General features: G+C 35.6%; 1 protein-coding gene across 1 annotated transcript in view; it reads right to left on the bottom strand.

The window, feature by feature from the left end:
• LOC125669965 (uncharacterized) overlaps positions 1-27,852 on the bottom strand; it is a 53,659-nt gene that overhangs the window by 20,106 nt on the left and 5,701 nt on the right. The window contains exons 2-14 of the mRNA XM_048904847.2: positions 11,744-11,774; positions 8,715-8,858; positions 7,713-8,095; positions 7,396-7,576; positions 7,048-7,217; positions 6,255-6,912; positions 4,716-6,158; positions 4,226-4,408; positions 3,571-3,791; positions 3,316-3,469; positions 3,090-3,193; positions 2,118-3,005; positions 1,662-1,966 (exon numbers count right to left, since the gene is read on the bottom strand). Coding sequence (XP_048760804.2) covers positions 1,662-1,966; positions 2,118-3,005; positions 3,090-3,193; positions 3,316-3,469; positions 3,571-3,791; positions 4,226-4,408; positions 4,716-6,158; positions 6,255-6,912; positions 7,048-7,217; positions 7,396-7,576; positions 7,713-8,095; positions 8,715-8,858; positions 11,744-11,774 — 4,865 coding nt within the window. The remainder of the gene's footprint in view (positions 1-1,661; positions 1,967-2,117; positions 3,006-3,089; positions 3,194-3,315; positions 3,470-3,570; positions 3,792-4,225; positions 4,409-4,715; positions 6,159-6,254; positions 6,913-7,047; positions 7,218-7,395; positions 7,577-7,712; positions 8,096-8,714; positions 8,859-11,743; positions 11,775-27,852) is intronic.

The following is a 27,852-nucleotide window of genomic DNA, read 5'->3' as shown; positions in this document are numbered from 1 at the left end:
CTGGTTAATGATACGTGTATGGCATACAACCGAATGAAAAGGTGAATATAGCGAACAGTGATCAATCTCATAACTCCTATAAAGAATACAAATTAAGAGTAGGGCAAACATAGACCCTGGACATCCGCCGTCGACCATTCACACCCGCCGTGAGCCCTATATTTCAAATGGGTAAACGAAGTAATCCGTAGTCAAAATCAGTGTGTAAAGAACGGCGTAACAATTGGCATGAAACATGCCAGACAACAGTTTACCCAAAGACAGGTTGTATTGGTAAATTAGATCATTATAACAACCATAGAATTTGCGACCCCTGTAACATCAACTTGTTTTTAGTAGCCTGCCTCGATTTAAAAACCGATCATACGCAGAACAAGCTCTTGCGTATCGAATCAGTTGATAGAGATATAAACATCATATGTAGGTAATAATGGGATATTACTACATGAATATGGGAAGTTGACGATAAAGAACCTGAATTCATAAAGTAGAATGCTTCGTTTGCCGTTAACATATGTGTTTAATAAAACATTTAAGTATGAAGCACATGTGGAAGACTCTAGATCTGTGGTGTCTTTTACTTTTATTTCACTGGAATATAACGATTCAACATATGATTAAAATGATTATTGTTACTAATAAAACGTCGTCGATATATCTAAATATCGAGTTGAAGGCCACAGAAAGAGAATTTCTTTTCATGTAGAAGCTTTTGACTAAAATATGCCTCATAAGAATATAAAAACAGATTAGCTAAATAAGAGCACAATTCGTGCTCATGGGAATTCCAACAGACTGTTGTAAGACCTGATCACCAAAGACTACAAAGATATTGTCAATGAGGAACTCCAGCATCGTTTTATTAACTTCTGAGTACTTGTACGTATAATCAGAGTGGTGTACATCAATTTAATTTTGAATGGCTAATCGCAAGATTTGAATATTTCCATTTATGTCGTAGAAGCTATTCTCTTTGATGTCAAAAAGTTAGTCTTTAATGTATTGTGAAGAATGGTCATGTAAAATGTTGAAAGGTTATACGCTTTGATGTTGTTAATTTGAGAAAAGTTTTGTAATATCAAATTTACTAAAAGTTCTTTAGAATTTTTTTTTAGAATGCACATTTAATTTACACCACTTTGGCATATGTTGTGGCACATGGTTTTCCCCGTCAAATCCGTCATAGTATATACTTTGCAAGAGATATGTTTTTTTTATTTTGATGAATAATGTTCAGTGAACGTTTCATTGAAACATGATCAAACTGTATATTGAAAACTATCTAAAACGTTGAGTTAAAATATCCTACATGAACAGTAAGTTACATCTTATCAAAGTGTGACACACACCCTTATAAAACATGTTACGGTAACCTAATAATTTATTGAAATGATTAATTAGCTCATCAAGTTACTCTATCAAAGTTTGAATCTCTAGTGAAGAAAAGAATAAGATTCATCATCCTTAAGTTTATTTTCATCGAATTCATGTCGTAAATTAAAAGAATTGATTAAATGGTTATAATATACTCGGAGTCTAAAATTAAAAATGAGCATTTTTAATACTCCCACCGTGTTCATTTTAACTACTAGTATTTTCATCACTTTTTGTCAAGAACTATTTCATTGGTTGAGAGGTGTAGGTGTGTGCACAAACATTACCTGATTGTCAATTCAGGGGGATCTCCAGACACAATTTCTAATTCAGCTGTTGTTTCAGCCATTCTGTCATCTTTCCGAACTTGGACCTTGAAAACGTATGTTTGGTTAATTTGCATGTTAGCGGTATCAAAACTTAGTCTACCATCGTTCGTATTGATTCTACCCGGCCCCTGCTTAAAACATCCTCCATTGTCGGGAAGGCTACCCCCTAGTTGTGTGGTTGTGTATGGCACAAAAACATTGACATCCGGGTTAGGAAGTAGCTCATCACTCCTTCTGCACCACCAAGTGAAGTTCGCAAACGTCTAAAGAAATAAATATTTTAAAAAAACCCAAATCACCTAACATTTTGACCAATAATGATGAAAAGAGAACATTTAAGATACTTAGACACATATGAATTGCAAACAGTAAAATATCCATTGATATAGACAATGGTACAAAGAAAATTCTTACTTGGGGTAAACCGGAAGCAACATCTGGATCAAACGAATAGATCATGGGTTCAATTGTGATCATTTTAGAGTACCCTCTTTGGATCTTAGTAACACCACCAGGGTAGATTACTGCCACAAGGTCGCTCTTTTTTACTTTGATGTAGTGATTCACATTTGCACTGAAGTTTTCGTTTTTGACGAAATCTGATGATACCATTTCTATTTTATAATTGATTCTGTAAGAACCATAATCCAGAAAAAGAGGCGGAAGTGCTAGCTCTGCAGTCTCGTGAGAAGGTAAGCCTGTGACGTCAACTTCCTGTACATCTTCACCCGTGTTTTCGTCTATCCTATACACGGTCCATGTTTTTACATTGTCAAGAGTTTGTGAACAATAGATATCCGTGACACCAACAATTCTCACTCGAACACTCCTCGTCACCTCTTGTGGATAGTAAAATACTGGCTTCAAATCTTTAATGCTAACCTTGGGTTGTGAGCAATCTACATCTGATATCACATGAGTGAAATTAGCAGAGCAAGTGGAATATGCATTAAATCCTTTCACAAATACAACGAACGTGTTCATGTTTATATACTCGTGTTTGATTTCTGTTACTGGTGATAGGGCGGCTATGTAAGGGGCAGTTCCAGCGAATGTACCGCACATTAAAATGTCCCCATAAAGCTCGCCTGGGGTATTGTCACCATAATCTATGTGTACACAAGTTGCAGTACCCTGCATACCAAAAGTGATGTTAAACTTCTTCCATTGGTAGGCAGACACCTGCAGACCACCATCGTCTATATTTATATCCAGACATGGGTCTTGGAACTCAATGGATTTGGTTATGGTGACTTGATGTATAGGGTTTATCGGTTTGATTGTTAGAATATAGGATTCAGCCTGGAATAAAAGTTTTTAAAAATGCAAACATATAGTTACAAAAAAGCGAATTTAATATAACATTTGATATTTCGATTTACTGACTGCTAGGATGGAGAAGTCCAACTCGAACAATGTCTTTTCCGTTTTGTTACACGCCAGAAAGTTTATTGTTCCCTGAGCAAACACATCATAGTAAACAAGCGTCCCTATAATGCAAAAAAGATATACGCTATATTTGACATTAACTCGTAAAACATGTCGATATTGAAGGTCAATAATACTTAATGACGTCAGTGGTGTATAGAAATTAGAGTGGAATATTATTTACCTGCTGTGCATGTGATGTGTACACGTAACGGTCTATCACGTGGGAAAATGTTTTTGGAAGGTCCAAATCCATCTAAGTCAGGTCCATTCAGAGGAACAATCAGCTTCCACTTAAGGACAGCATCACAACCTTCAAATTTCCTGTAGACTCCACTCTATAAAGGGCAAACAATACCATATGTTAATCACTATAGAGAAACTATAAACTCAGTGAACTTGCAAAATTCAAGTGACCAAGTCAAAGAATATCTGTTACCATGACAGTTCTAGTGATGGATGAAACTCGATTAAAGAGAGTGAACGTGGTGGCATAGTGACCAGCTTGGCCGTACGTATGGTCCATGGTGGTGCTTCCTCCGGTCGTCAGGATCGGAAAGGCAATGTCAGCAGACGTTAATCCATCTCCATAATCGAAACTCATCTTTGCATTTGTTGGAATGGGGTCGTTATAAGTGAGCGTATAGGTTATCTTCTGCACTGTTATTGTGAATAGTAATGAATGTTGTAATCTTAAGGTTACCAGGAAGACATACAAAATATAATAAATTCTCTACTTTACATTTTGCATCATATTTTATTTTCAATGTTGTACAGACAGTATACATGTAGTACACAAAATTCAACATGTAACCGCAGTCAACAGAAATATAAAACCATGTTCATGTTTTCGTAAAAACAACATATTGAGCCTTGTGGGACTGCATCCTGTACATAGATCACTTTTATCTCACAAAACCTTATTTTCGCGTGAATACAATGATGTATTTTTCCCAAGACATTACTTTCGCAAATAGCTGAAGTATTCTATGTGTAAGATTTATACGCGCGATCTAAATTTTAACGAACAACATGGCCTGTAAAAGTGAAAATAAAGTAATCGATAATAAAATGTGATTTATAATACGTCTTACTAAGAGCATAATCCTGTGGGAAGTTGGATGTGAACAGGAAATTGTCCGTGACTTTCTCCTCGCAATAAATCGTGTAAGTGGCAGTCTTTGTCTCCAGACTTGATTTCGCTTCCACGGTGACGGTATACGTATTAATGGCTGTGTAAATGTGCAGCTTCGAATCGTAACCATCCGGACTGAACCCTACAACATTTATCAATTGTTCTGTGTTACAAATATATTCTAATTTTAAACGTATTAAGTAACATTCAATCATTGAATCATATTTCCTGTGTAACCTTGGGTACTTTTAACTTGATGTAAATCATGACTTCATTTAGTTCATTACTTACGAATATATTGCAGTGACTATAGTCCCAGTATTGGTCATTATTCGAAAATGAAATCGCAATCTGAACTTCTTTTTTATGATAAAAATGGGGGTTTTTTTTCAAGGAGAAGTTGTACTGTTCTAAGTGCGTGGTAAGGAACGTTAATTGAATGATCTTACCAATTCTATTCTGATAGGGGGTCCATGTGCCAGCAGCCTCAAACTGCCATCGAAGTTGTAGTTTTGCCCCAGTTCCTCCTCTCTTCATTTTCACTCGCAGATCTACGGGGTCATTGAGAGGTGCATGGGCTGGGTCTGGTTCTATCACAAGATCAACAATCTGTTCCACCACATCCACTGTGGTCGTCACGATCTGGTGACTGACAATATTGGAAATATTGGCGGTAACGGTGAACGTCCCATCCTCCCTGTAGGAATATGGGTAACTGTTCGACAAATCAAATGGACGAGAAGTCGAATGCCCATCACCGTAATTGATATCTATAGTTGCTTCATTTGGTGGAAGTCCAACTGGAGCTTGTAAAAATGTAAAAATTACGTCTGCTGGTGGTATGAAGAGAACAGGGGTTATTGTGTTGAACTGAATGTCTTTGACTGGCGCTATGGCGAGATAATTAAAGGTGAATGTATAAGACGAATATGCATTGCTGACTGTTACTTTCAATGCATGGTTTCCTAACGTGGAGAGGGTGAAAGACTTTGTAACATCTACAGTCCACGTTGGTACGTTTTGTGGAGTTACCGTGGGTGGAGAAATCCCCACCGTATGTTCCCACTGTATGTCGACATTGGTTCCCCCAGCTGCGCTGATAGTCAGTGTTACCACATCATCCTTAGCAACATTTCCATAGCCCAAAACAGAGTTGATGGGAGAGTCAGGAGTGACAGTCAATCCAATCACTTCCGATTCTATTCCAAAATTTATTGTAATTTGTTCATTGCTAACCAAATTATACGCTGTTAAATTAATCGGGAAAGAGGTTGGGGAAGCCTCTGCTGGTAAAATTGGAGACGAACCTTTCCTTGCAAACGTATCAATAGTCAGAGCCTTTTCAACGCCATTAAATTCCAACAAAAACTGAGGATTGGTTCCATCCTGCCATACAAAATCTACTGTGTAAGGTGTGTTCAGAAGGGCACCTTGACGAACGAGAGCGAGGCCTTTGATCCTTCTTTGGGCAGTCACTGTAGTGGACCCTGTTTGACTGTTAATATTATTGGTACATATAACAGATATTGCGTATGTTCCGTCATCTATGAACGTATGATCAAAATTTCCATTCGGAGGTGTTGTAGCTGAAGTTGTGACAGCAAACTGGACGCCATTTTTCTTCCATACGCATGTGTAGTCCGATCCACTCGTCATACCGAGAGTAAATGACGTCACTTCCGTTGTGACTACAGGGGAAACCGACAAAACAAGACCGGTAATTCTAGTTTCTATTTTAATAGTGGTGAAGTTTGATTTAGAACTCAGCGTATTAAAACAGGTGGCATTAACATGATAGGTTCCCGTGTTGGTGTACGTATAGGTATGTTGTATTGATGAAACATTGGCAGTACTACCGTCACCGTAATCCCAAGCATAAGTCACGCTAGTGCCTGAAACAGTGAACGAATTCTATATAATTTCATAGATAAAAAAGAATGTGAAGAATTCACATGGCTACTTAGCGTGATCATATTTCTGATTCTTACCTGTGTGTGATAACACCTGAAACTGAACTGTGCTCCCCGTTTCAGCATATTGAACGATGTCTGGTACACACGTGTCAATGCCCTCAATTACATTTATTACCTCGGAGAAACTTACAGATGCTGCGAGGTGAGCATTGTTGAGGGTGATTCCTATGGTTGTCGATCCGAATGCCGTAAAGGTGAACGGCAATTTTACCTCACTACCCTGTGATACCACTGCCTTCAATAAATGTCTTTTAGGGGAACTTAAAACTACTGCACTTGCCGCTGAATTAAAGTTTGGACTTTTCAAATCAGAGTCCTGAGACGAACATGCAAAAGACTTCAATGTTCCCCCTCCTGTGCTTTTATATGCTATGATATCACCTGGCTGGACTTTTATGTCGTTGGCTGTTAGATCAAGGGCTAAATAGTTACTAGAGGTGGGTGCTGCTAATATTGTGTGAGGAATTGCTGCAACTTGTATTAAATCTGTCCTTTGTGTTCCGTCATATCGTGGTGTGGGGGATGAACATGTAGGAACCACAGAGTCCCAACAGGCACCAGAGGCAGGACAAAACTGAAGACCAGATGAACATGTACGTTCATAAATATTCCCACAAGTCCCTGAACATCGATTTGTATCAAAGCAGTAATTAGCGCAAGACGGCCTCAATACCTGTAAAAAAAAAAAAAAAGAAAGAAAGAAAGATGCGAGTCTTTTATATAGAGAATGGTGTGTTATGACGTAAAGACTGTAACAGCTCGTGACTTTCTGAACTACAGAGTAAAGGGAAGATTTTTTTTAACTTACATAGAACTCGAGGGTTCCTGCAGAGTGTGTATAATACTCAAAACCAATTAATGTTCCACTATGTTGTATTTCTGATGCTGTCATAATAACGTAGTCAGTTGTTGCTTCCCCCGCCAATAGTAAGGTCGACATGGAAATGAACGCAGGACCCGCAGCGTATATTGGAGGATCTGTTTTATGAAATTAAAGGTGTAATATATTAAATATGCTGCGAAATTACCATTAATAAGCGGGTTTTATACTGCAGGGTGTGATTCAAACTACACACACATATATACAACATCCTTCACACTCTTGACAAAAGCGAAGACTCAATTACTTACTGACAGACTAGAAATATCAGTTCACCTGAAATGTAGAATTTAGAGTGCTGGACTCCATCAACCTGTACTGTAAGCTCTAAGTTGGTACCAGCCATCACTATAAGAATACATCTGGTTTCCTCGTACGTGGCTGCATTAGCTGGACACGACAGTGAAGCATTGTGTGGACGTGCCTCCACTAATACCGCAGTCGAAGCCTCTTTCTCCTAGAAGAAATGATGAATAGGTGAATAATTTTATGCAAAACTGATTATGACTAAATCATAACGATCTAATATAATACATTGTGTAGATCAAAATCCACAGTCAACTTTCCTATAGAATGGCGTTATGTACACTCACCAAAATGGAATTTTGGTTGTCATTTCCGTATAGTGTGACCTGGTATTGCCCTGGTGTAAAATATTTCGTAGTCCACATATCTGGTACTGACTGGTTTTTGTCTGTTTTCCCTCCATTATCACCATAATTTAACTGAAATGTAAGGTCTGCTCCTGCTGATTCGTAACTAGGAGTAAATGTGACGTCAGTTCCTGTCTCGATCAAAGAAACGCTTGGTGTGATTTCGAGACCATTTATTGGTGGAGATGTGCTGTAAACATTTACATGGTCTGGTCCTCCACAGTTTTTTGAATTATCACCGATACACACGTCAGAGCACCCCACTTCCGCAAGGTCTTTTTCTGATAAAGGAGGGAGGCTGTTCCCACAGAAACAAAACTGGCCTAAAAATAAAACTTGAAGCCTTTAAATTCGAAGTCGGATGATTCGGAAAAATTAGTAAACACGCATTTTGATTCTCGAAAAGCTTTTTGGTCATAGTTAAAAAGATTATTCTTGTTGATATCAATAAAAACAGATTTGAATAAAAATGAAATGTCAAAAAGTTTCCGAGAACCAAAAATGCGAGTTTACTAATTTTCCCAACTTTCTCGATTTTTTTTTTCTACCGCCAATAGAAATAAAAATATATTTCAAACCCAGGATAAGGAACATGTGAAAATGAATGTTAACGTTGTGGAAATAACTTGTCTGTTACGTAAATTCAGGCATATTTGAACGGACACGTCAGTCGAAGCGTAAACCGTCACCGGTTTCTGCATTTACACGTTTTCCAGAATCAAAACATGAAGGTTTGCGAAGAGAAGTGGATGTAGGATGTGTCTGTCCACTTCTCTAAAGAGAATAGGTTTGAACTATACGTCAATGAGAGAATTTGCAATTTGTTTGAAGAAATCACAAAAAAACCCACAAATCTTGTAAAGTTCACAGGTCATTAACGCTAAGATATAACAGCACACCTGATGATCTTAAAGAAAACATCATGACATTATGTCGGATTACCTTGAGTGACAGCACAGTAGTCAAACTTAAAACTGCCGCATTTTGAAGCGCACAGGGCAGGTGTCATCAGGGTAGGGACAAAATCCCCGGGGGTGCTGCTGAAATATCGCTGTCTTTTGTTCTCTTTGTAACATCCTTTTGGATCTAAAAAACCCCAACACATTATATGTAATAAAAACATTCATCTTATAAAGAACAAAAGCATGAGATTGATCACTGTTCGTTATCTTCACCTTTCCATTATGTACTTTGACCTTTCAGTTGTAATGGGATTGTTGATTTCATTATTGAATTTCATCATCATTATTGTGATGGTGACATTTTTGAATGGCGAATTCATTCTATTGTAGAAAGTGAATCATCTAATTCATTACAACGTCTTTGATGCTGGATAAACGAACAGAACCTTGAAAAACTTGGGGAAGTATTACGTGATCTAGAGAGCCATTTGTTGACGTTACTAGGCCAAAGAGGGAAGCTGATCCTGCAAATTGCCCAATTAAGATCTAATCAACGAATAATTAAGATGTTTTCGTGTAACTATTTATTGATGATCCATCAGACACCAATAATCAATTAGCAATCGTGAAAAGAAAAGTAAAATCAGTGAGTGTTTATGCGATGTTTTGAACTGGATGAATGATGGCTGGAAATAGACTGGGAACACGAATCCTAAACAGTCTACTTAATTAATCATAGAATATCCTAGTATAAAAAGTGAATAAATCCCCTCTGTATTAGAGACTAACGTTTATGCAATGTATGTGAAGGGTGGAAAATTGGCGAGAATTGAATTACTCCTTAGCAATGTTACAAAAAAAGTGTTTTCTAATTGCATCGAAGTTAATGTAAGATAAAGATTTAAGAAATTTGGTATTATGGAAAAGATGTCTAGCATATCTACTTCTATTAATGTTTGTTCACTAGTCCTATATATGAGTATTTTACTTTTCCCCCTTGGTGGCCCTCAGCAAGTTTTATCTATAAACATTTGAATGATTGCATACTAAAAAGAGACAGAATAAAGTTCAGGGATGGCTATATTGTCCATTGTTTTCCAGAAATGTGTAATTAGCTTGTTTTATCTTTGTAGTGTGTTATCTCGTCGTACAAAAAAGTTCATTTCCGTGATACCAGCATGTCGGTGATAACAAAATATCATAATTTCTGTATGGAAATGAAAACTTGAATTTTCTCCCACGCAATTCGCTAACCACGGCCTGGAATAGTTCAGGGTTTTTAAACGATTTTCTGGGTGACCGGTCACATCCTATTTTTCTTTTCTTTTCTTTCTCTTCTTCTTTTTTTATCTCAAGATGAACATTTAACTTTTGTAAGTGGTAAAATGATTATTGATTTAGCTCTCTAATTTTTTGCTCCATGAAATTCGTCTCAATTATTTATTTCCCAATCAGCTTCGTGTAAAATGATGAATTGCAATTTAATGAACAGTCTTTTCAAAGACGGTCTCAATGCTTGATGTGAATATGCAAAGGACATAAATTGTATTCAGATTTTTTGTAATGATTTATAGACAATCAACAAATTGCCAATTCAATTCATAACAATATTCCCCCATGAGCAGACAAAACCTTTATGAAATGAAGTGATATGGACGCACATTCTCGTGAGACTTGCAACAAGATTAATTTTTGAATGCAAGATGCAGTTCAATGAAGTATTTCTGGAAGTTTACAAAATGACTTCATGAGGTATTTTTGAGATCATGAAATGTAGAACTTACATATTTCTATCATAATGATTTGAGTTTTCATGTACTTCTTATATTTACTTTGTACGGAAGCCGATAGCTGCCAGCGTTTACAATTAGTATTCATAAAATTGGCGGCCGCCATTTAATTTATGTGGCCGCCGCCACTTATTTTGTCCACTAAATTCATTACTTACTTTACTTGGCGGTCCCCACTTAATTTATCTGAAGATTTTTCTGGCGGCCGCCACTTAATTTATCTGAAGATTTTTCTGGCGGCCGCCACTTAATTTATCTGGCGGCTGCAACTTAATTTATACATGGCAGCTGCCAATTTCAAAAACAATCTAATTCATACTCATAGTGATTATTTTTGAAAGATTTAGAATAGTACACAGACACGTAGCATCATTTTTCAAAGTGTAGGGACAGTCGGAGGAGAACTTGTCTTCTACAATTGTCGATAAGCAGAAAAGGAACCTAAAAATGTATCTTTTGCCCAAACTTCACATTCCTAAATTGGAGGGAGGAGGGCTGCGTTCATCCTTCAATTCATCAGTTCATTCATTATTACATTTCTACCATTCATGGGATGGAGGCAAATCCGGCAATTAATCTTATTTTACTTGTGAAAATAACGGGAAATGAACGTTGTAAAAAAAAAAAAAAAAAAAAAAAAAAAAAAATAACAACAACAAAAAACTGGAGGGTCATCCACTTGCTTCTATGTGCCTGTTATGTTGGCATATTAAGTACGTGCATGAAGATTTTCTTGTGCACGAATCTGTCGACATTTGAACATTTATATAACTTTGTAAATTATAAAAGCACAATTGACAAACAATAATGCTCTTAATTGTACATCACATACATATTACTAAGTATTGGATAGGAAAATTACAGGAATTGCACCCCTTTCATTTTGAGAGAGAGAGAGAGAGAGAGAGAGAGAGAGAGAGAGGGGGGGGGAGTTGAATAACTGGCGGTCACCATATAGATGAAGTGGCGGCCGCCAGTTAAATGAATATTAATTCTATACCCTGGCACCTATTGGCTTCCGTAACATTGTACCTTCATTTCGATCGGGATTTCCAGTACTATATTTATACTATATCTATCAAGATTCATACACGCACTGTTTACGACTGCAGGGTAATCTTGATGAAATGACTATCATTACAATTTGTAAAGTCAACAAAGGTCAACACAATGGAAATCACCAGATATACATGATTCATCAATTCAAGAACTATTATCTTTTGAACATATTCATTGGAATACCATTTAGTTGCAAATCACTGCACAACATAAATCTCACCTGACGCCTCTGTTGAGAAAAACTGCAAAATCTGAAATAAAAAAAAATAAACAATTGATGTAATCTCTCTCTCTCTCTCTCTCTCTCTCTCTCTCTCTCTCTCTCTCTCTCTCTCTCTCTCATGTTATGTTATAAAGAAACACTATCTAAGCCCAGTCCTAAAGACACGATATTTACACGTACTGAAATGTACAATTCATATACACGTACTGAAATTACAATTCATATACACGTACTGAAATGTTCTATTGCCGAACGCTCGACATCAGGTTTGGATGTCACGGGTCCTCGGAGATGACCGGAAAACGGATGTTCCGTGTCGCAGAATGTGTGGCGCGCTAAAGAACCTTCCCTGCGCATTGGCCGTAAGACTATATTTGTAGCCCTTCACCGGTATTGGAGACGTCTCCATATGAGTCAAAAATTCTCAAGATGGACGTTAAACAACATACAATCAATCAATCACCTTTCATACTAAAAGCTGAAAATTGGGTTTAATAATCCGAATCAATCGTGACTTAAAAAAACATTAGCTGCAAATCAATCGGCGAAACCTCGGGGATGGCTGTATCTAGCTTTGGTTTCTTCAATGTCTGAAACTAAGTTTCTTTCTATAAATATCAATATTCAATTCAATTAATGGCAAAACAATTACTGGGCCACAATACAATTGAATTCCGATACCATTTTAGTAAAAATCTTTTAAAACAGTTTGAAATGTTTTTTATATAGATTTAAATCTCGAAGAACTAAGTGTCATCACGTGACGTGTTCTTTGTATAGTCCCCCATTGTTGTTAAGAATCATTTTTATGTTTTTGTCTTTTGTCGCAAACAGTTATATTTTTTTTTTTATTTCACAGTTACTTTGACTTAACTATTTTCCATATGATCAAGAATGAAAATCTACAATTATTTTTGTCTATGTGTTTGATATGATATTTGAAATCAGAAGACGGGGTCTAAAACGGGGGCATGAATTGATTAATTATACGTACTAGATATACAAATTGGAAAAAGACTTTAGTTTTCCCACAATGCAAAGTCCAAGTAATTAAATTCCGTTACTCTTTCCCGCCAAAATGTTCAAATTCATTAACAAGTATTACGTCATTTTGTAAAACATCATGATAAGTGCTTGAGTTACTGAACTACCTTATTTATAGAATAAAAAAGAAGTGAAAAATCTACTTTGGGGAAAATGTTGCTATAGAATTGTGTATTTTATAAAAAGAAACAAGATATCAAAATCCCAGGTTTTATATTATAGGCACCAACATAGAAAAATCTTTCACCTTCATAATCTTCATAGTGAACCCTCTAGAAATACCAGATTTTGTCTAAAAGAAATAATAGTAGTAAATGTCTCAAGAGAGATCTTTATAAAACTATGTGTCATGATTTTAAAGAAAATTGTAGTTTACCATATAATACCTTATGAAATGCAATTATTTAGAGACGTAAATACATTAAACATCAGTGTTGTCTCTTCTACATAAAAGGACGAAGATTTTGAAATACATATAACTTACGTTTCTATTGCCTGATTTAGCTATTATTTAGCGTGACCGTTTATCGCACTTTGATCGTGTCAAATCTAAGACGCAACTGCTCTTCCGTTCGGCATTTAGAGAAGTGAGAGTCGCGGACCTTAAGATAGAGGTCCCTTTCAGGACAGGTGCTTGCATGATAAAAAACCTTCACTGCTACGGCTAAAAGCGCCCTGCATAAGTCTAAATTTATAATCTTCATCTTCCCGTTAGTTACAATTATCAGAGAGACGTAATGCAATAAACAAACAAATTCGATTTTATAAAGCTGGGGACGTTTCTACTTTGACTGAATTTTTTAAAGGGACGTAAAACAAATACAAACAAACTAACAAAAAAAACCAAACAAACAAACTGACAAAAAAAAAACCCAAACAAACAAACAAAAAAACCAAACAAACAAAAAAAAAAAAAAAAACAACCAACAAACCGCATACATTGAGAACTATGTCTGCCAGTGACATTAGTCGATATCCATAAGTATTTTCACTGGTCAACCTGAGTATAATTATATTAACCATCTTCCCACATCAAGGGTTTGTGACCCCACCATATTTCTTACAAACCGCTAATATCCCTATCTAGCAATAAACATAATTTTGACTTGCGCTGATTAAGCACATTTTTTGTTTGTGTAGCGAGGATGAGAGCAGATCTGACATTTAATTTTAAATATACTACTGAAAATGTTGAAACATCTGAAACTTGCTTACTCGGAAAGCCGATCTGAAATTGCACATATCCAAGGACTTCGAAAAGTTGACCAAAAACCGTGAAAGAGTCTAAAATAGTTTTCCTTCTCTGTCTCTCTAACAGAACATCAATACACATCCTGCAAATATCATCTAAGGTGTTGTTCATAATAAATTCATATCAACATACTAACCCAGGCCAAGACGCGTGTGTCATATCTTAAAATGTACTACATGTATTCGGATTATCAAATCATTTATCTACAAAGCAGTATGAAGAATCATCTGGCTAAAAGTGGAATTCACATTTATTTTGTATGTATCTATCGTATTCATGCTGTTACGGAATCTCCGTGAGTTATGTCAAGGATTTGGACGATTTAATATATCATTAGAGTGACAAGACCCATAGCAACTTGTTCCGTTCTATTTTTCTCATTTGTCAGTATCCTGATTTACGTGTGATCAGCGCAATGTTTCGTACGCCGAATTTGGACAAATGAGGCCCGCCCCAACATAACTGTACTGCACCGGGAATTTTTGCACATACACTTAAATTTGGAACAAAAACACACATTTCAATTTTGGTGGGCAAATATTGGTCCTTTGACAGAGTCTTCCACATTTGCTTCGTACTTAGATATTGTATTGTTAAAACATGGATGCTAACGGCAAACTAACAACTGAACTTTATGACAAATGGGATAATTTCAGCTTCTCCATTATCAATTTCCTACATCTATGTAGCAATATTCCATTATCACCTGCATATGGTGTTTATGTCTCTCAACTGATTCGATACACAAAAACTTGATCTGCGTATGATCAGTTTTAAATCGAGACAGGCTACCGACAAAGAAGTTGATGTTACAGGGGTTTCAATAGTCTTGTTTAATGTCAGTACTTCACTAATTTTATGGTCGTTATAATAATCTAATATACCAATACAACCTGTCATTGGGTCGAATGTTGTCTGACGTGTTTCATTATTAGGCCGTTCTTTACACACTGATTTTGACTATGGATCACTCAGTTTACCTGTTCGAGATATTGGGCTCACGGCGGATGTGACCGGTCAACAGGGAATGCTCCTTCTAGGCACCTGATCCCACCTCTGGTATATCCAGGGATCCCTGTTTGCCCACTCCTTAATTTGTATTCCTTATAGAAGATTGATCACTGTTCGTTATCTTAACCTTTTCATTTAGTCCTTTACTCTTTACAATCAGAATGAGAGTTATATGTCCTGGTTTATTGTCAAATAGTCGCTTTATTCCAATACAAAGTTTTGAAGATAATCTTGGGATCACGTAGACTCTGGGATAAATAAGCCAATCATACAGTTCTCGCGTGTTTCGCCTGCTCCTAAAGTAATACTAACAATAAAAGTCAAGTTCCAACTCAATAAAGTGTAATGTGACCCACATTTACTTTGGAACAAATTAGATACACTGGTTCCCATTACGAAACAGAAAAGAAAAGTAAAAATAGTATATTTCAATTTCATATAAAGATGTCTAATGGAACGGACCCCCCCCCCCCCCCTTGAAGCACGTAGACAGAATAACATCCTTAAAATCATTTCGTTTGTTTGTTTTCATTCTCTGCGACACGACACACATTCTGATTAAATAGAGGTCAAAATTAGTCTACAAAAACCATGTCATTTTGTCTAATGTGGAACTTTCATCCTTAGAATTTACAATTTGATGTCGACTCCATAGTTCATCATTATGTCTTCAATTTTAGAAATCTCCTCCTGAGGGTTAGATTCTTGGAATAAAAAAATCTTTCGACCCTAATGGTCCAGCGTAGAGTTCCCGTGGTGGGTTTTATTGATATTAATGTTTCACTGCATGACTTCTTTCAGAATTTATTGATGTTCGATGTTGTTAAAGCAAATTTAAAACCGACCAAAATACTTTTATGTGCAAATATATACAGTGAGATGACAAGTTCGATACATATATCGATTCCGAGATTTAAGGTCATAGGATTTTCAACTGGATTAATTAAAGAATTTCATTAAAAAAAAACTTGTACACGCATTGTCAATTATCTATACAACACGACATTCTGAACTATTCAATTCCTGTGAATTAAAAAACACCTTTTCTACTTACATTGATTGTTTTAGAGTTAAGATCCTGTGTATTTTCTCGATTCCCGATACACGTGTTTGTTTTTACAGCATTTATTGTTCACCAGTCACCTCCCAGATGATTAACATGCAGTTGACCACTGTTATTTTGTACATTGATAACCTTAAAGTAAGTGATAATCAACAGGCAACCGAATGTTACTATTACAGGTGTTATCACTAGTACAGGTGTCATCACTAGTACAGATGTCATCACTAGTACAGGTGTCATCACTAGTACAGGTGTCATTACTAGTACATTACTAGTACAGGTGTCATCACTAGTACAGGTGTCATCACTAGTACAGATGTCATCACTAGTACAGGTGTCATCACTAGTACAGGTGTCATCACTAGTACACGTGTCATAACTAGTAGAGGTATCATTACTAGTACATGTGTCATCACTAATACAGGTATTATTACTAGTACAGGTGTCATTACTAGTACAGGTGCCATTACTAGTACAGGTGTCATTACTAGTACAGGTGTCATCACTAGAACAGGTGTCATCACTAGTATAGGTGTCATCACTAGTACATTACTAGTACACGTGTCATCACTAGTACAGGTGTCATCACTAGTACACGTGTCATCACTAGTACAGGTGTCATCACTAGTACAGGTGTCATCACTAGTACAGGTGTCATCACTAGTATAGGTGTCATCACTAGTACATTACTAGTACACGTGTCATCACTAGTACAGGTGTCATCACTAGTACAGGTGTCATCACTAGTACAGATGTCATCACTAGTACAGGTATCTTTACTAGTACAGGTATCATCACTAGTACAGATGTCATCACTAGTACAGGTGTCATTACTAGTACAGGTGTCATTACTAGTACATTACTAGTACAGGTATCATTACTAGTACACGTGCCATCACTAGTACAGGTGTCATCACTAGTACAGGTGTCATCACTAGTACAGGTGTCATCACTAGTACATGTGTCATTACTAGTACAGGTGTCATTACTAGTACATTACTAGTACAGGTGTCATCACTAGTACACGTGTCATCACTAGTACAGGTGTCATCACTAGTACAGGTGTCATCACTAGTACATATGTCATCACTAGTACAGGTATCATTACTAGTACAGGTGTCATTAATGACAAATCCCTTACACTCTGTAAGTTTGAAAATTTTACCTTTTACGTATCCATTGATCTTAAAAGAGAGAATTCCTTGTTGAAGTCGGATAAGAGACGAAACAGAACCAGAGAAATATTCCCGTACGGTATTTCATAGGGGAAGGGAATTTAACAGGTGATTACATAATTTATTGATTAATCAAAAACCCACTACAACAACCCATAAAACAATTAGGGGACAATGGAAACGTTTTTTTAATGTGTTTTTTTTTTATTGGATTTTGCATACATAATAAACAACATGAATACACTCAAGTCATATATAAGTATCATTATGCATTATGTGGAGAGAGAGAGAGAGAGAGAGAGAGAGAGAGAGAGAGAGAGAGAGAGAGAGAGAGAGTTTGAGTTTTAATTTAAGTAAAGAGCAAGTTTCATCTGTTCCATTGAGTATCAAACTATTCTTCTTCTCCATTTTTATGAGATATATATAATTCTATGTTTCATAAAAAATATCATTTGTGATAATGCAGACGACAAGTTTAGAGGTTTCTTGGTGCAACTTGCAGTAAAAACATAATACTTCAGCAATAAAATGACAGCGATTTGTATATCACTATTGTTTTCAAAACAAGCTAAAATAAAGGATTTGTCGCTCAGTCTTATCTTTCAAACACTTTTTGAATTCTACTAGAAATAGTTGTAAACAATCACATTCCCCAAAAAGGTGTTCTAATGTTTCCTCCTCAGAATGGCAAAGTTGCAATAATAAGTGCCCATTCTTTTTATTTCGAATAAGAATGAGATGAAAACTTGATGTGTTGGTGCCTAGAGTCGTGTTTGTTAATTAAAAGAACTTTGATTTACACATGTATTATTTATATAATTAAGAGGACCAGAAACATGGTCTATATTTCCAGAGTTCTCTGTCTAATAGAAAATCGGAATTCAATTTTATCAAAACGATATATTCATAACGGTGTTTTCATTTGACAGAGAGGCCTGCATCATTAAAAGCAGAGAAAAATAATGATCGATAAATGGATTTTTTTAAAAACTCAAAATATCAAGTATGTCGAAAATTCACACAAGAATAAGACGTGATGACGTAAGCAATGCTGAATAGCATTCAATATGGACGATATGATGAACCCTATCTACCATGGTAATGTAAATTTCCTAATCATACTAATGCAGAACTAATATTAATTATCTCCATGGTAAATTTTTTAATGTTCAATTCTTAACATAGGGTGAGTGGACAGGAGAAGATAGGAGGAAAAGAAATTACCAATGTAAGATAATATACATGTAATCACATTATGCGATGCACATGTTATTAGAAAAATACTATAATTACTTACAATGCTAAACTTCGTATTTTCACAGCTTGTACTAAGAATTTTCCCATGTTATTGAGTTCTTTAGTATTGTCTACACTAAGGAGCTTAACTAATTTAAAGACACATGGTTTTGTGTAATAGAAACCCTTAATATATTTCTTTCTCAAGTCGTTGTAAAATGGACATTTCAGGATAAAATAAAACTAATCTTCTATATCATTATAATCACGTGATTTACAAACCTCGCAGTCCTTAAAACATTGTTATACCCGCCTTTTCAATATTTGAAGACGTCCTGAATTTAATGATAATTTTTCCCCTGACATCTCAGGCCCAGAGGATGGAGTATGGGTCAGGGAACCAGATCCGAAGGATGGAGGAGGGGTCAGGGGTCAGGGAACCAGGTCCGAAGGATGGAGGATGGGAAAGGGGTCAGGGAACGATTTTCGGAACTACTGGTATTTCAAAATTTACACAGAAATTCAGTTAAAAATTGTACAAGAGCGTAACCCCCACCCTCCCCTTGAAATCGCTATCTGATCGTCAGCATTTTAATCTATTTAAAATATATTTTTTAAAAATGATAATCTTATTTGTTGGTCCGTTTTAGGCTATGATATAACTTACACACCTGTGATGGAGTGTTCGCTTCAACTCCAACGAACAGCTGACGTCCGAGGGAGGAAATTTAATTACAATAATCATATTATACGATATTTTCATCATCTAACTTTCATTCAGAGGCATGTGCAAGTCACATTCTGCATAAACGTCAAGCCGAAAAGCTGAAGTAAAATATAAAAAAAAAATACTTGAATTATTAAAAAGTTCATTTCTAATTTATTAATTAGATTCTAACAACACGCTTGAGACTACTTTTGAGTTCTGAGATAAAATACCGTATCCCTTATCATTTTCTTGGTGTACTACTATTTTGGAGACTTAGCAGGGTTCGGAACAAACTGACGCACCAATCTATATATTTCAACTGTTAATAAGTCTTGTTTTTCATATTCTATTGATTTTTATCTGCAAGGATTCAACTTCTAAAAAATCGATATCGATAAAAACCTAGCTCTGACACCAATATTATCAAAGGAACTTGTTTGATGTCCATGGGCATGTTCTGTCTTTCCATGAATGACTGCTATTAACGCATAATCCTTCAATACATCATGAAAACCAGTGAATTTTTAAAGATTCTACACAGACACCAGACCTATCCTCATGGAAGTAAACTAGCCTTGCTCTCGGATGACTCTGACAAACATCTCAAGTGGCAGAGCGACTCCTTGTAATCTTTTACATGTAGCATCTGCCATTAACACTCTGAACCGACTGTGACACACGTGACTCTCACCTCACCCATGATAATTCATCTTTGAAAAAAAAAATTGGGGAATCTAATTTTCCATAGGAAGATATTTAAAATCCAATGGAGATTTCATAATTCATAAAAATTTATTTTAAAGTCATACAGGAATTTTTAAAAATTGTAAAGGAATTATTTAAAGAATTGAAAGAATTTAACAATTTTCTACAGGGAATTAACAGTATGATTTGAATAAGATATCAATGGATTTTACAGTGTTTCAATCGTGATCTCGCTGACTAATCAATCTCAAAAATCCCATAAAGAATGCGAATTTGAGAGCGAGGCTAACGCGGAAACACAAGAGATGGAGTCAGGTGCCTAGGAGGTGTAAGCATTTCCTGTTGACCGGTCACACGTGCCCTGAGTCCTATCAAGTAAATGGAGTAATCTGCAGTCGAAATAATCGGTAGCCGAAATAAGTATGTTAAGAATGGCCTAACAATTGGCATGAAACACGCCGGACAGCATTCAGCTTAATGGCAGGTTGTATTTTGCTACTGAGATCATTATAACGACCATACAATTTGCGAAATACATGTACTAACTTTAAACTAGACTGTTGAAACTTCTGTAACATCAACTTACAATGTAATTGTTTGTAGCCTGCCTTGGTTTAAAATTAATCATACGCAGAACATACTCTCACATGTATTGAATTGAGAGACATAAACATCATATGCAAGTGACGATGGAATATTGCTACATAAATATGGTAAGATGACGATGGAGAAGCTGAAGCCAACTCGTTTGTCATAAAGTTCAATCGTTAGTTTGTCATTAAAGTTTATATCCAGTAAAACATTCAAACATATGAAACAGATGTGGAAGACTATGGTGTCTTGTGTTTCGTGTTCATTTGGATGAAACGGTTAAAACAGCGAAAGCAATCCATCTCATAAATCCTATAAACAATACAAAATTAAGAGTAGGACAAACACGGACCCCTGGACACACCAGAGGTGGGATCAGGTGACAAGGAAAAGTAAGCATCCCCTGTTGACTGGTCACACCCGCCGTAAAGCCAATATCTTGATCAGGCAAAACGGAGTAATCCGTAGTCAAAATCATCATGCAAACAACGGCCCAACAACCAGTATGAAACAAGTCATATTACATTCGACCTAATGACATGTTGTATTTGTAAATTAGATCTTTATAACGACCACAGATAATTACGAAATGCTGACTTTACATGAGCCTGTTGCATCAACTTATTTGTCAATAGCCTTTCTCGATATAAAATTTTCATACGCAGAACATGCCCGTGTGTATCGAATCAGCTGCGTCATAAAAAACCATATACATGTGATCAGGAAATAGATATATTGAATCGATGCATGAATGAAAGTGAATGTTATCTTAAAAGATAAAACATCATCGATGTATCTAAATGTCGAGTTGAAGTAAATTTTTTTGTTCTTGTTAAAGCTTTTGAATAAATTTTGCCTCATAAGACAATATCATTGTGAGACAATCCCACCGTAAGACAATCCCATCATGAGATAATCCTTTAGTGAGAAAATCCCTTTGAGACAATTCCACCATGAGATAACCCCTTAGTGAGATAATCCCTGTGAGACAATTCCACCATGAGATAACCCTTTGGTGAGATTATCCCATCATGAGATAATCCCACAGTAAGACTAACATTATGAAAATTTTGATGAAAATACTAATTGAAATATCTTGTCATGTTTGTATTTAAGTTTACCGCAGGTGTTTTATATCTTTTAAAAAGTATGTTTTACCAAAGGCAGATCTTGTTACTAGCAACAAGAATAATTTCATTGGATATTATCGATGGATTTAAAATATAAGGATGGAATTAGTTTTTGTCGTCCGTAAACCTTTGTAATAGGGACAGTAACAAAAAGCTTGAGCCGCAGTCTGCGCACGCTCGGATGTACTTGCAGCACCATCATTTGAATTCCCAACTCTTCACTTTAGCATGTCTCATGATACAGAGATAAATACGCGATATCAATGTAAACAACATTATTAAACTATGACAGTCACCATCATCACGTGATTTTCTGTGAAATTTGAGTTTCACATTCGGTACATTACCGCATGTTGTTCTGGGATTGGAGACAGTAATCGATCTAAGAATCGGAGAAAATGAAATAAACAGCAGAATGTGAAATCTGATCATTGAGCCAAACGTTCCATATTTCATCAGACCCACAGCTACATACGACCGAATTAGGAACGGTCAAGGCACAAACGTGTAGTTTTTAAGACTTTTACTGGGATGAGTTCTTTTGATTGACAGATTACCCATAGAACACCGCGGCTAGAAAGTGTTTTATAGAATTACAGAACTGATTTTTGATTATCATGCTGGAAACTTTTTACAGATGTCGACGTCTGCTTGTCAATTCTGACATTTAGAACATTAAATGTACAAAAATCAACAAACGGTTGCAGTCATTCAGACTGTTTAGCATGAAATTCAACAATTTCATCACTCAGTGAGGATTTCCTAATTTAGATTAATGGCGCTATAGATTTATATAAGATGGAACCTGACTACAAATGGACAACGGACAGTCCACGGAGCTAGACCTCAATATCTGTTATAACTCCATTTTGCAGAAGGCTATATCACGAAGAAGTGGAAAAGTAAATTACATAGTATTCAAAAGTGTTTATAATTTAAAATCCATCCAGTTAAAAAAAACCCAGACAATATGACAGGCGAATGAGTCAATAATTGTAGTGCCTGGTGAAAGAAATATTTTTGTGCACTTTAGTCCTACATAAAGAACAAATATAAGGCTGACTTTGTCTGAGAAATCATCAGAACTTTTTTGTATCAGACCTAATGATATGCAAATTACAGTAGAGTTCCAAGTCACATTCAAGGTCAAATTCGTCTTCAGCATTGATGTATAGACATTTTAAAAAATATCATTTTTAGGAATAATAGTACATGTATATCCTAAAAAGTATTTGTTAGAGTTGGGACGAGAGATACCTGACGGTCACTACCAGAAACACCCAATAAAGCAGTGTACATGACACACACGTCATCACTGACATGACCAAATACATACTGCAGCCTTCCGTTGTAATTTTGATATAAAATTTCTTTTCTTTACATGATGAAATAATCATTAAAACATTTCTATATAAAAATAACGGTAAAACAGTTTTTCCTAGCAGTGGATGTGACGTAAGCATTAGGATGAAATGTACTCGTAAATAAGAACGAAATTAATGTACATGTACTTGCATTCTATTTTGTTACACAAGGTATCATACCGTGATTTAAAATTAAAGTTAAAAAATAAGTAAGAGTGGTTTTAATGAGCAGTGGGAAAGAAAGTCCATTTGGGAAACAAATTTTCGTTGATTTCATAAAGATTTATTAGATTTCAAAAAAGAAACATATACATGTTTATACTTTCTACAATTACACTGTACATTTTCACGTTCTGTGCAACTTTAAAAATTCTCTACTTAAGTTTTATCACATGAAGAAAATTTTATTAAAAAATAAATACCTACTGCCCTTATCAAAAGAAAACTACGTAATACTTTTTGCTTATTGTGACCTTGAATGTGAACGACCTTGGAATTCATTTTCCCAGTAACGGTTGTTTATCCATATTAGCAAAGGGAATATAGGGGGGGGGGGGGGGGGGGGGTCCCGGAGAACAAGTGATCCAATGTTTATGTTTTCAATCTTTCAGCAAAAAAAAATATAAAAAAAATCTCAGGTATGATGAGAAAGTATTCCCAAGATATGCATCAGTTATTCTTAATAGCGATAACATTGAATAAAATGTTCCGTCAACATTTGAAAACCTTCTCAAATAAAACACTAGTGACAATTTTAGAACTTTCTATGATAAAATCCGTGACTAGTACTGTCTTTTTATCTATGGTACTTTTGGATAACCCTGTAGCTGATTGTAATGGATTTCTAAACGGCTTTTTCTTCTTTCTTTTTAATGTACAAAGTTGGTGATAAACTTGTATTCAATGGCAAAGTGTTTCTTTAAGGAAAGCCAGAATACACGAGAGAATGTTCAAGTAAATCAAAGACCGGTCGCGGCAGCTCAGTGATCTAGAGTGTTCGCTCCGTAACCGGAAGATCGTGAGTTCGATCCCCGCTCAAACCTAAGACGTAATATTGGCAGTGATTGCTCCTTCACCAAACGTATTTAGAAGTGAGAAAACCGATCTTTCAGATATGTCCTTAAAAAAAGGGAGGTCCCGTGTTGCGACAGGCGTTGTCACAATAAATAAAAAATCCTCACTGCTACGGCCTGAGCGCTAGGCTTGTGATACTTCATCTACATGTATATGGAGCGCCAAATTAACATAAACTCAAATCATTGAAGATATCTTCAACTATTTGAAGATATCATCAATTCATTTGATGCGCGCAACAATTGGATTAAAGATCTCTTCAAATAATTAATGATATCTTCAATTCTGAATTATTGCGCGCATTAATTGAATTGATGATAGCATTAATTCTTCAGCTGAATTGATGCGCGCTTTAATTGAATTGATGATCTCTTCAAATGAATTAATGATATCAACAATTGAATTGATGCGCGCTACAATTCATTTGAAGAGAGCAATAATTGATATAATGCGCGCATTAAATGAATTGATGAGAGCAACAATTAAGTTGATGCGCGCATTAATTCATTTGATGAGAGCAATAATTGATTTAATGCGCGCATTAATTCAATTATTGCTCACTTCGATTGAATTAATGATATCTTTAATTCATTTGAAGAGAGCAATAATTCTTTTAGAGAGAGCAACTATATAATTAAAGATATCTTCAATTCAACATATCCACAATTAAATTAATGATCTCTTTAATTGAATTGTTGCACTCTTTAAAAGAATTGATGCGCGCATTAATTCCTTATACAAAAGCATTGTAAATAATTAAAGATATCTTCAATTGAATTAAAGAGATCATCAAATTATTTATACCGAGCTCTAAATGAATTATTGCGAGCAAAATTTCTATGAAAATTGATGCTCTCATCAATTGAATTGAAGAGAGCAATAATTGAATTAATGCGCGCATCAAATCTAGTATTGCTCTCATTAAATCAATTGATGCTCTCATCAATTGAATTGAAGAGAGCAATAATTGAATTCATGTGCGCATTAAATCAATTATTGCTCTCATTAATTCAATTGATGCGCGCATTAATTCAATTGATGAGATCAATAATAGAATTGAAGCGCGCATTAATTCAGTTGATGAGAGCATTAATTGATTTAATGCACGCATTAATTCAATTAAAGAGAGCAATAATTGAATTGGTGATATCTTCAAATAATATCTTCAATTATTTGAGTTTATGTTAATTTGGTGCTCCATACAGGTATGCCTTGCAGAAAAGTCTTCTTGGAAGTCTAAAAAAATTCCTTAATTTTATAAAATGTAAATAATACACATCTCAAAGATTTACAAACCGAATCGATATGACAATTACAATGGAGTGTTTTATCAATTTATTTACCCATTAGGTTTCAAAATTCAACATTATGTAGGCCTTTGTTTGAAACTTTCAAAATCAAATCTGAATCAAATAATTTGTTTTACTTTTCTTTGCTATGTTCCCAAAAGCATATATTTTGTTTTCTTAGTATTTTAAAAAATCATTTGGTTCTGTACAAACCAACTCCAATGAAATCAATGCAAGCCAGTTTGAATAAAATCAAATGGAAGGATCACGCACCCCCCCCCCCCCCCCCCCCCCCAGAGATAGATTGTAGTTCACCCCGACCAGCGCTACGTCTAGTCTGGATCATCCCGATGTTTGTATGGAGAGTATATATACAAGATGATCAAGACAATCCTGCGTCATTATGCAGGGGCGGATTTAAGGGGGAACGCAACCACCCCTACCCTCCAATCTTTTTTTTAAATTTTTTTTTTTAGATTTAAGGTAAATCGTGGTCTCCCGTTTAGAAAAATATAAACTATATATAAAAGAAGTAATAATTCCTTCCACTCTCAGAGAAATAAATGTCAAAATCTTTTGATTTATTGAATTACTTTTATTGGGAGAATTTACATTTTTTCCAAAAACCCTATTAATTTCACATTAAAATGACAGAAAATAGTAAAATGATTACATAAGAGACATAATTCAAGCCCTATAAAATCTGTTAATCCAGGAGCTTCTTTGGACTTCGCCCCCTGAGCCCCCACCAGGGCTTCTCCCTGGACCACCTGGGGACCGCCTCATAAAGCTGCACCCCTAACTGGAAATCCTGGATCCGCCCCTGTTATGTCTGATCATTCTAAAGAAAGTTCTGGTATATTGTTGTTACCCTGGTTTGTCCGTCAGTCTCTTACACTTTCTTCTTCCCCAAACTCCTCTTTTATTTTAAGCAGTAACCAATTAATATTTTGGAATATGATAGGTGGTGTCCTCTATAGATTGCAATAAGATTTCATGACTTTCAATTTTACCCTTGGGACAAACTGGGAGTTAAAATGACGCTTTTCTACAAAAACCTGGATCCCAGGACTCCTCTTACATTTTTGCAGTAGCGAAATCATATTTTGAAAGATGACTGGTGGTGTCCTGTAGATGTGCAATAAGGTTTCGAAATTTTCATTTTTAAACCGGGTGGGGTGGGGTAAATGGGGGGTGGGGTTGAAAAACGACGTTTACTGCAAAAACTTGGGTCTCATTTTACACAATGGCCAAATTATTTTTTGGAAGATAATTGATGGTGTCTTGTGGATGTTCCATAAGGTTTCAGAATTTTCATTTTCACTTTAGGGGTCCAAATGGGGGTAGAAAAACGACATAAAAACTGCTTCCCAGAATCCCTCTTACAATTTACATAGTAGACAAACCATATTTTGGAAAATGATTGATGGTGTCCTGTAGATGTGAAATAAGTTTTTGAAAGTTTTCATTTTCATCACGAGGGCCAAATGAGGGTAAAAAACCAATGTTTTTTCAACAACAAAAACACTGGTCCCCAGAACTCCTCTTACATTTTACAAAGTATCAAAATCATCTTTTGGAAGATAATTGTTGGTGTCCCGTTGATTTGCAATAAGGTTTCAGAATTTCATTTTCACCCTTTGGGCCAATTTGAGGTTGAAAAACGACATTTTTCTATAGAAAACCCTGGGCCCTTATTCACAAAATATCTTACGACTAAGATCAAAATTTACGAACACTGTAATCTTTTTATTTTTCATTTCTTGTATATTTTCTTATTTGATATGTAAAGTACATCCATGGTTTATAAAACTTATATTCATACTTATGACCTTGTGATCGGTGTTTGATTATCAGACAGAATTTTTTTATCCAGCTTAGTCGTAAGATGTTTTGTGAATAACTCATTCTATGTAGTAGCCAAATCATATTTTGGGAGATGATTGATGGTGTCTTTTCGATATGAAAAAAGTTTCCAGAATTTTCCTATTCGTTTTGAGGGACAAATGGAGTGGGAAAACGACGAACGAAAACCTGGTGCTCAGTGCATTGTGTCATGTGCGACAATTATATATTTGCTTCAAGGGTTGGAATCTCATTTTAGAAATGTTTGAACAATCAAACAATGACGAGGATTGGGATAACCCCGTGACACCCATCAGAATACTTAATGCATCTCGATATGTGCAGCAGTAATTTATATGATCACATCTGTGTTTTGTAAAAATATTGTGGCTGGGAGACCACTGTTGTGTAATAATTTATTGACCTGCATTTCTAGTCAAGAAACAGTTTATATGTCAACAATATCCTTGATGCTGGTTTGTCTCCCAGCCAATTCTTTTATTATTGTATGATTTACATTTTCTCGTCATTTAAATAAATGACAACTTTTTTCACTTCAATATGTTTTCTGTTATGATATTTGGAAACAAACAAAGCTGCTATGTTGCCTTGGATAAT

This window comes from Ostrea edulis, chromosome 4, assembly GCF_947568905.1.
Source record: "Ostrea edulis chromosome 4, xbOstEdul1.1, whole genome shotgun sequence".
NCBI lineage: Eukaryota > Metazoa > Mollusca > Bivalvia > Ostreida > Ostreidae > Ostrea > Ostrea edulis.
Note: the sequence above shows the minus strand (reverse complement) of the source record. Positions and strands in the feature narration are given on the sequence as shown.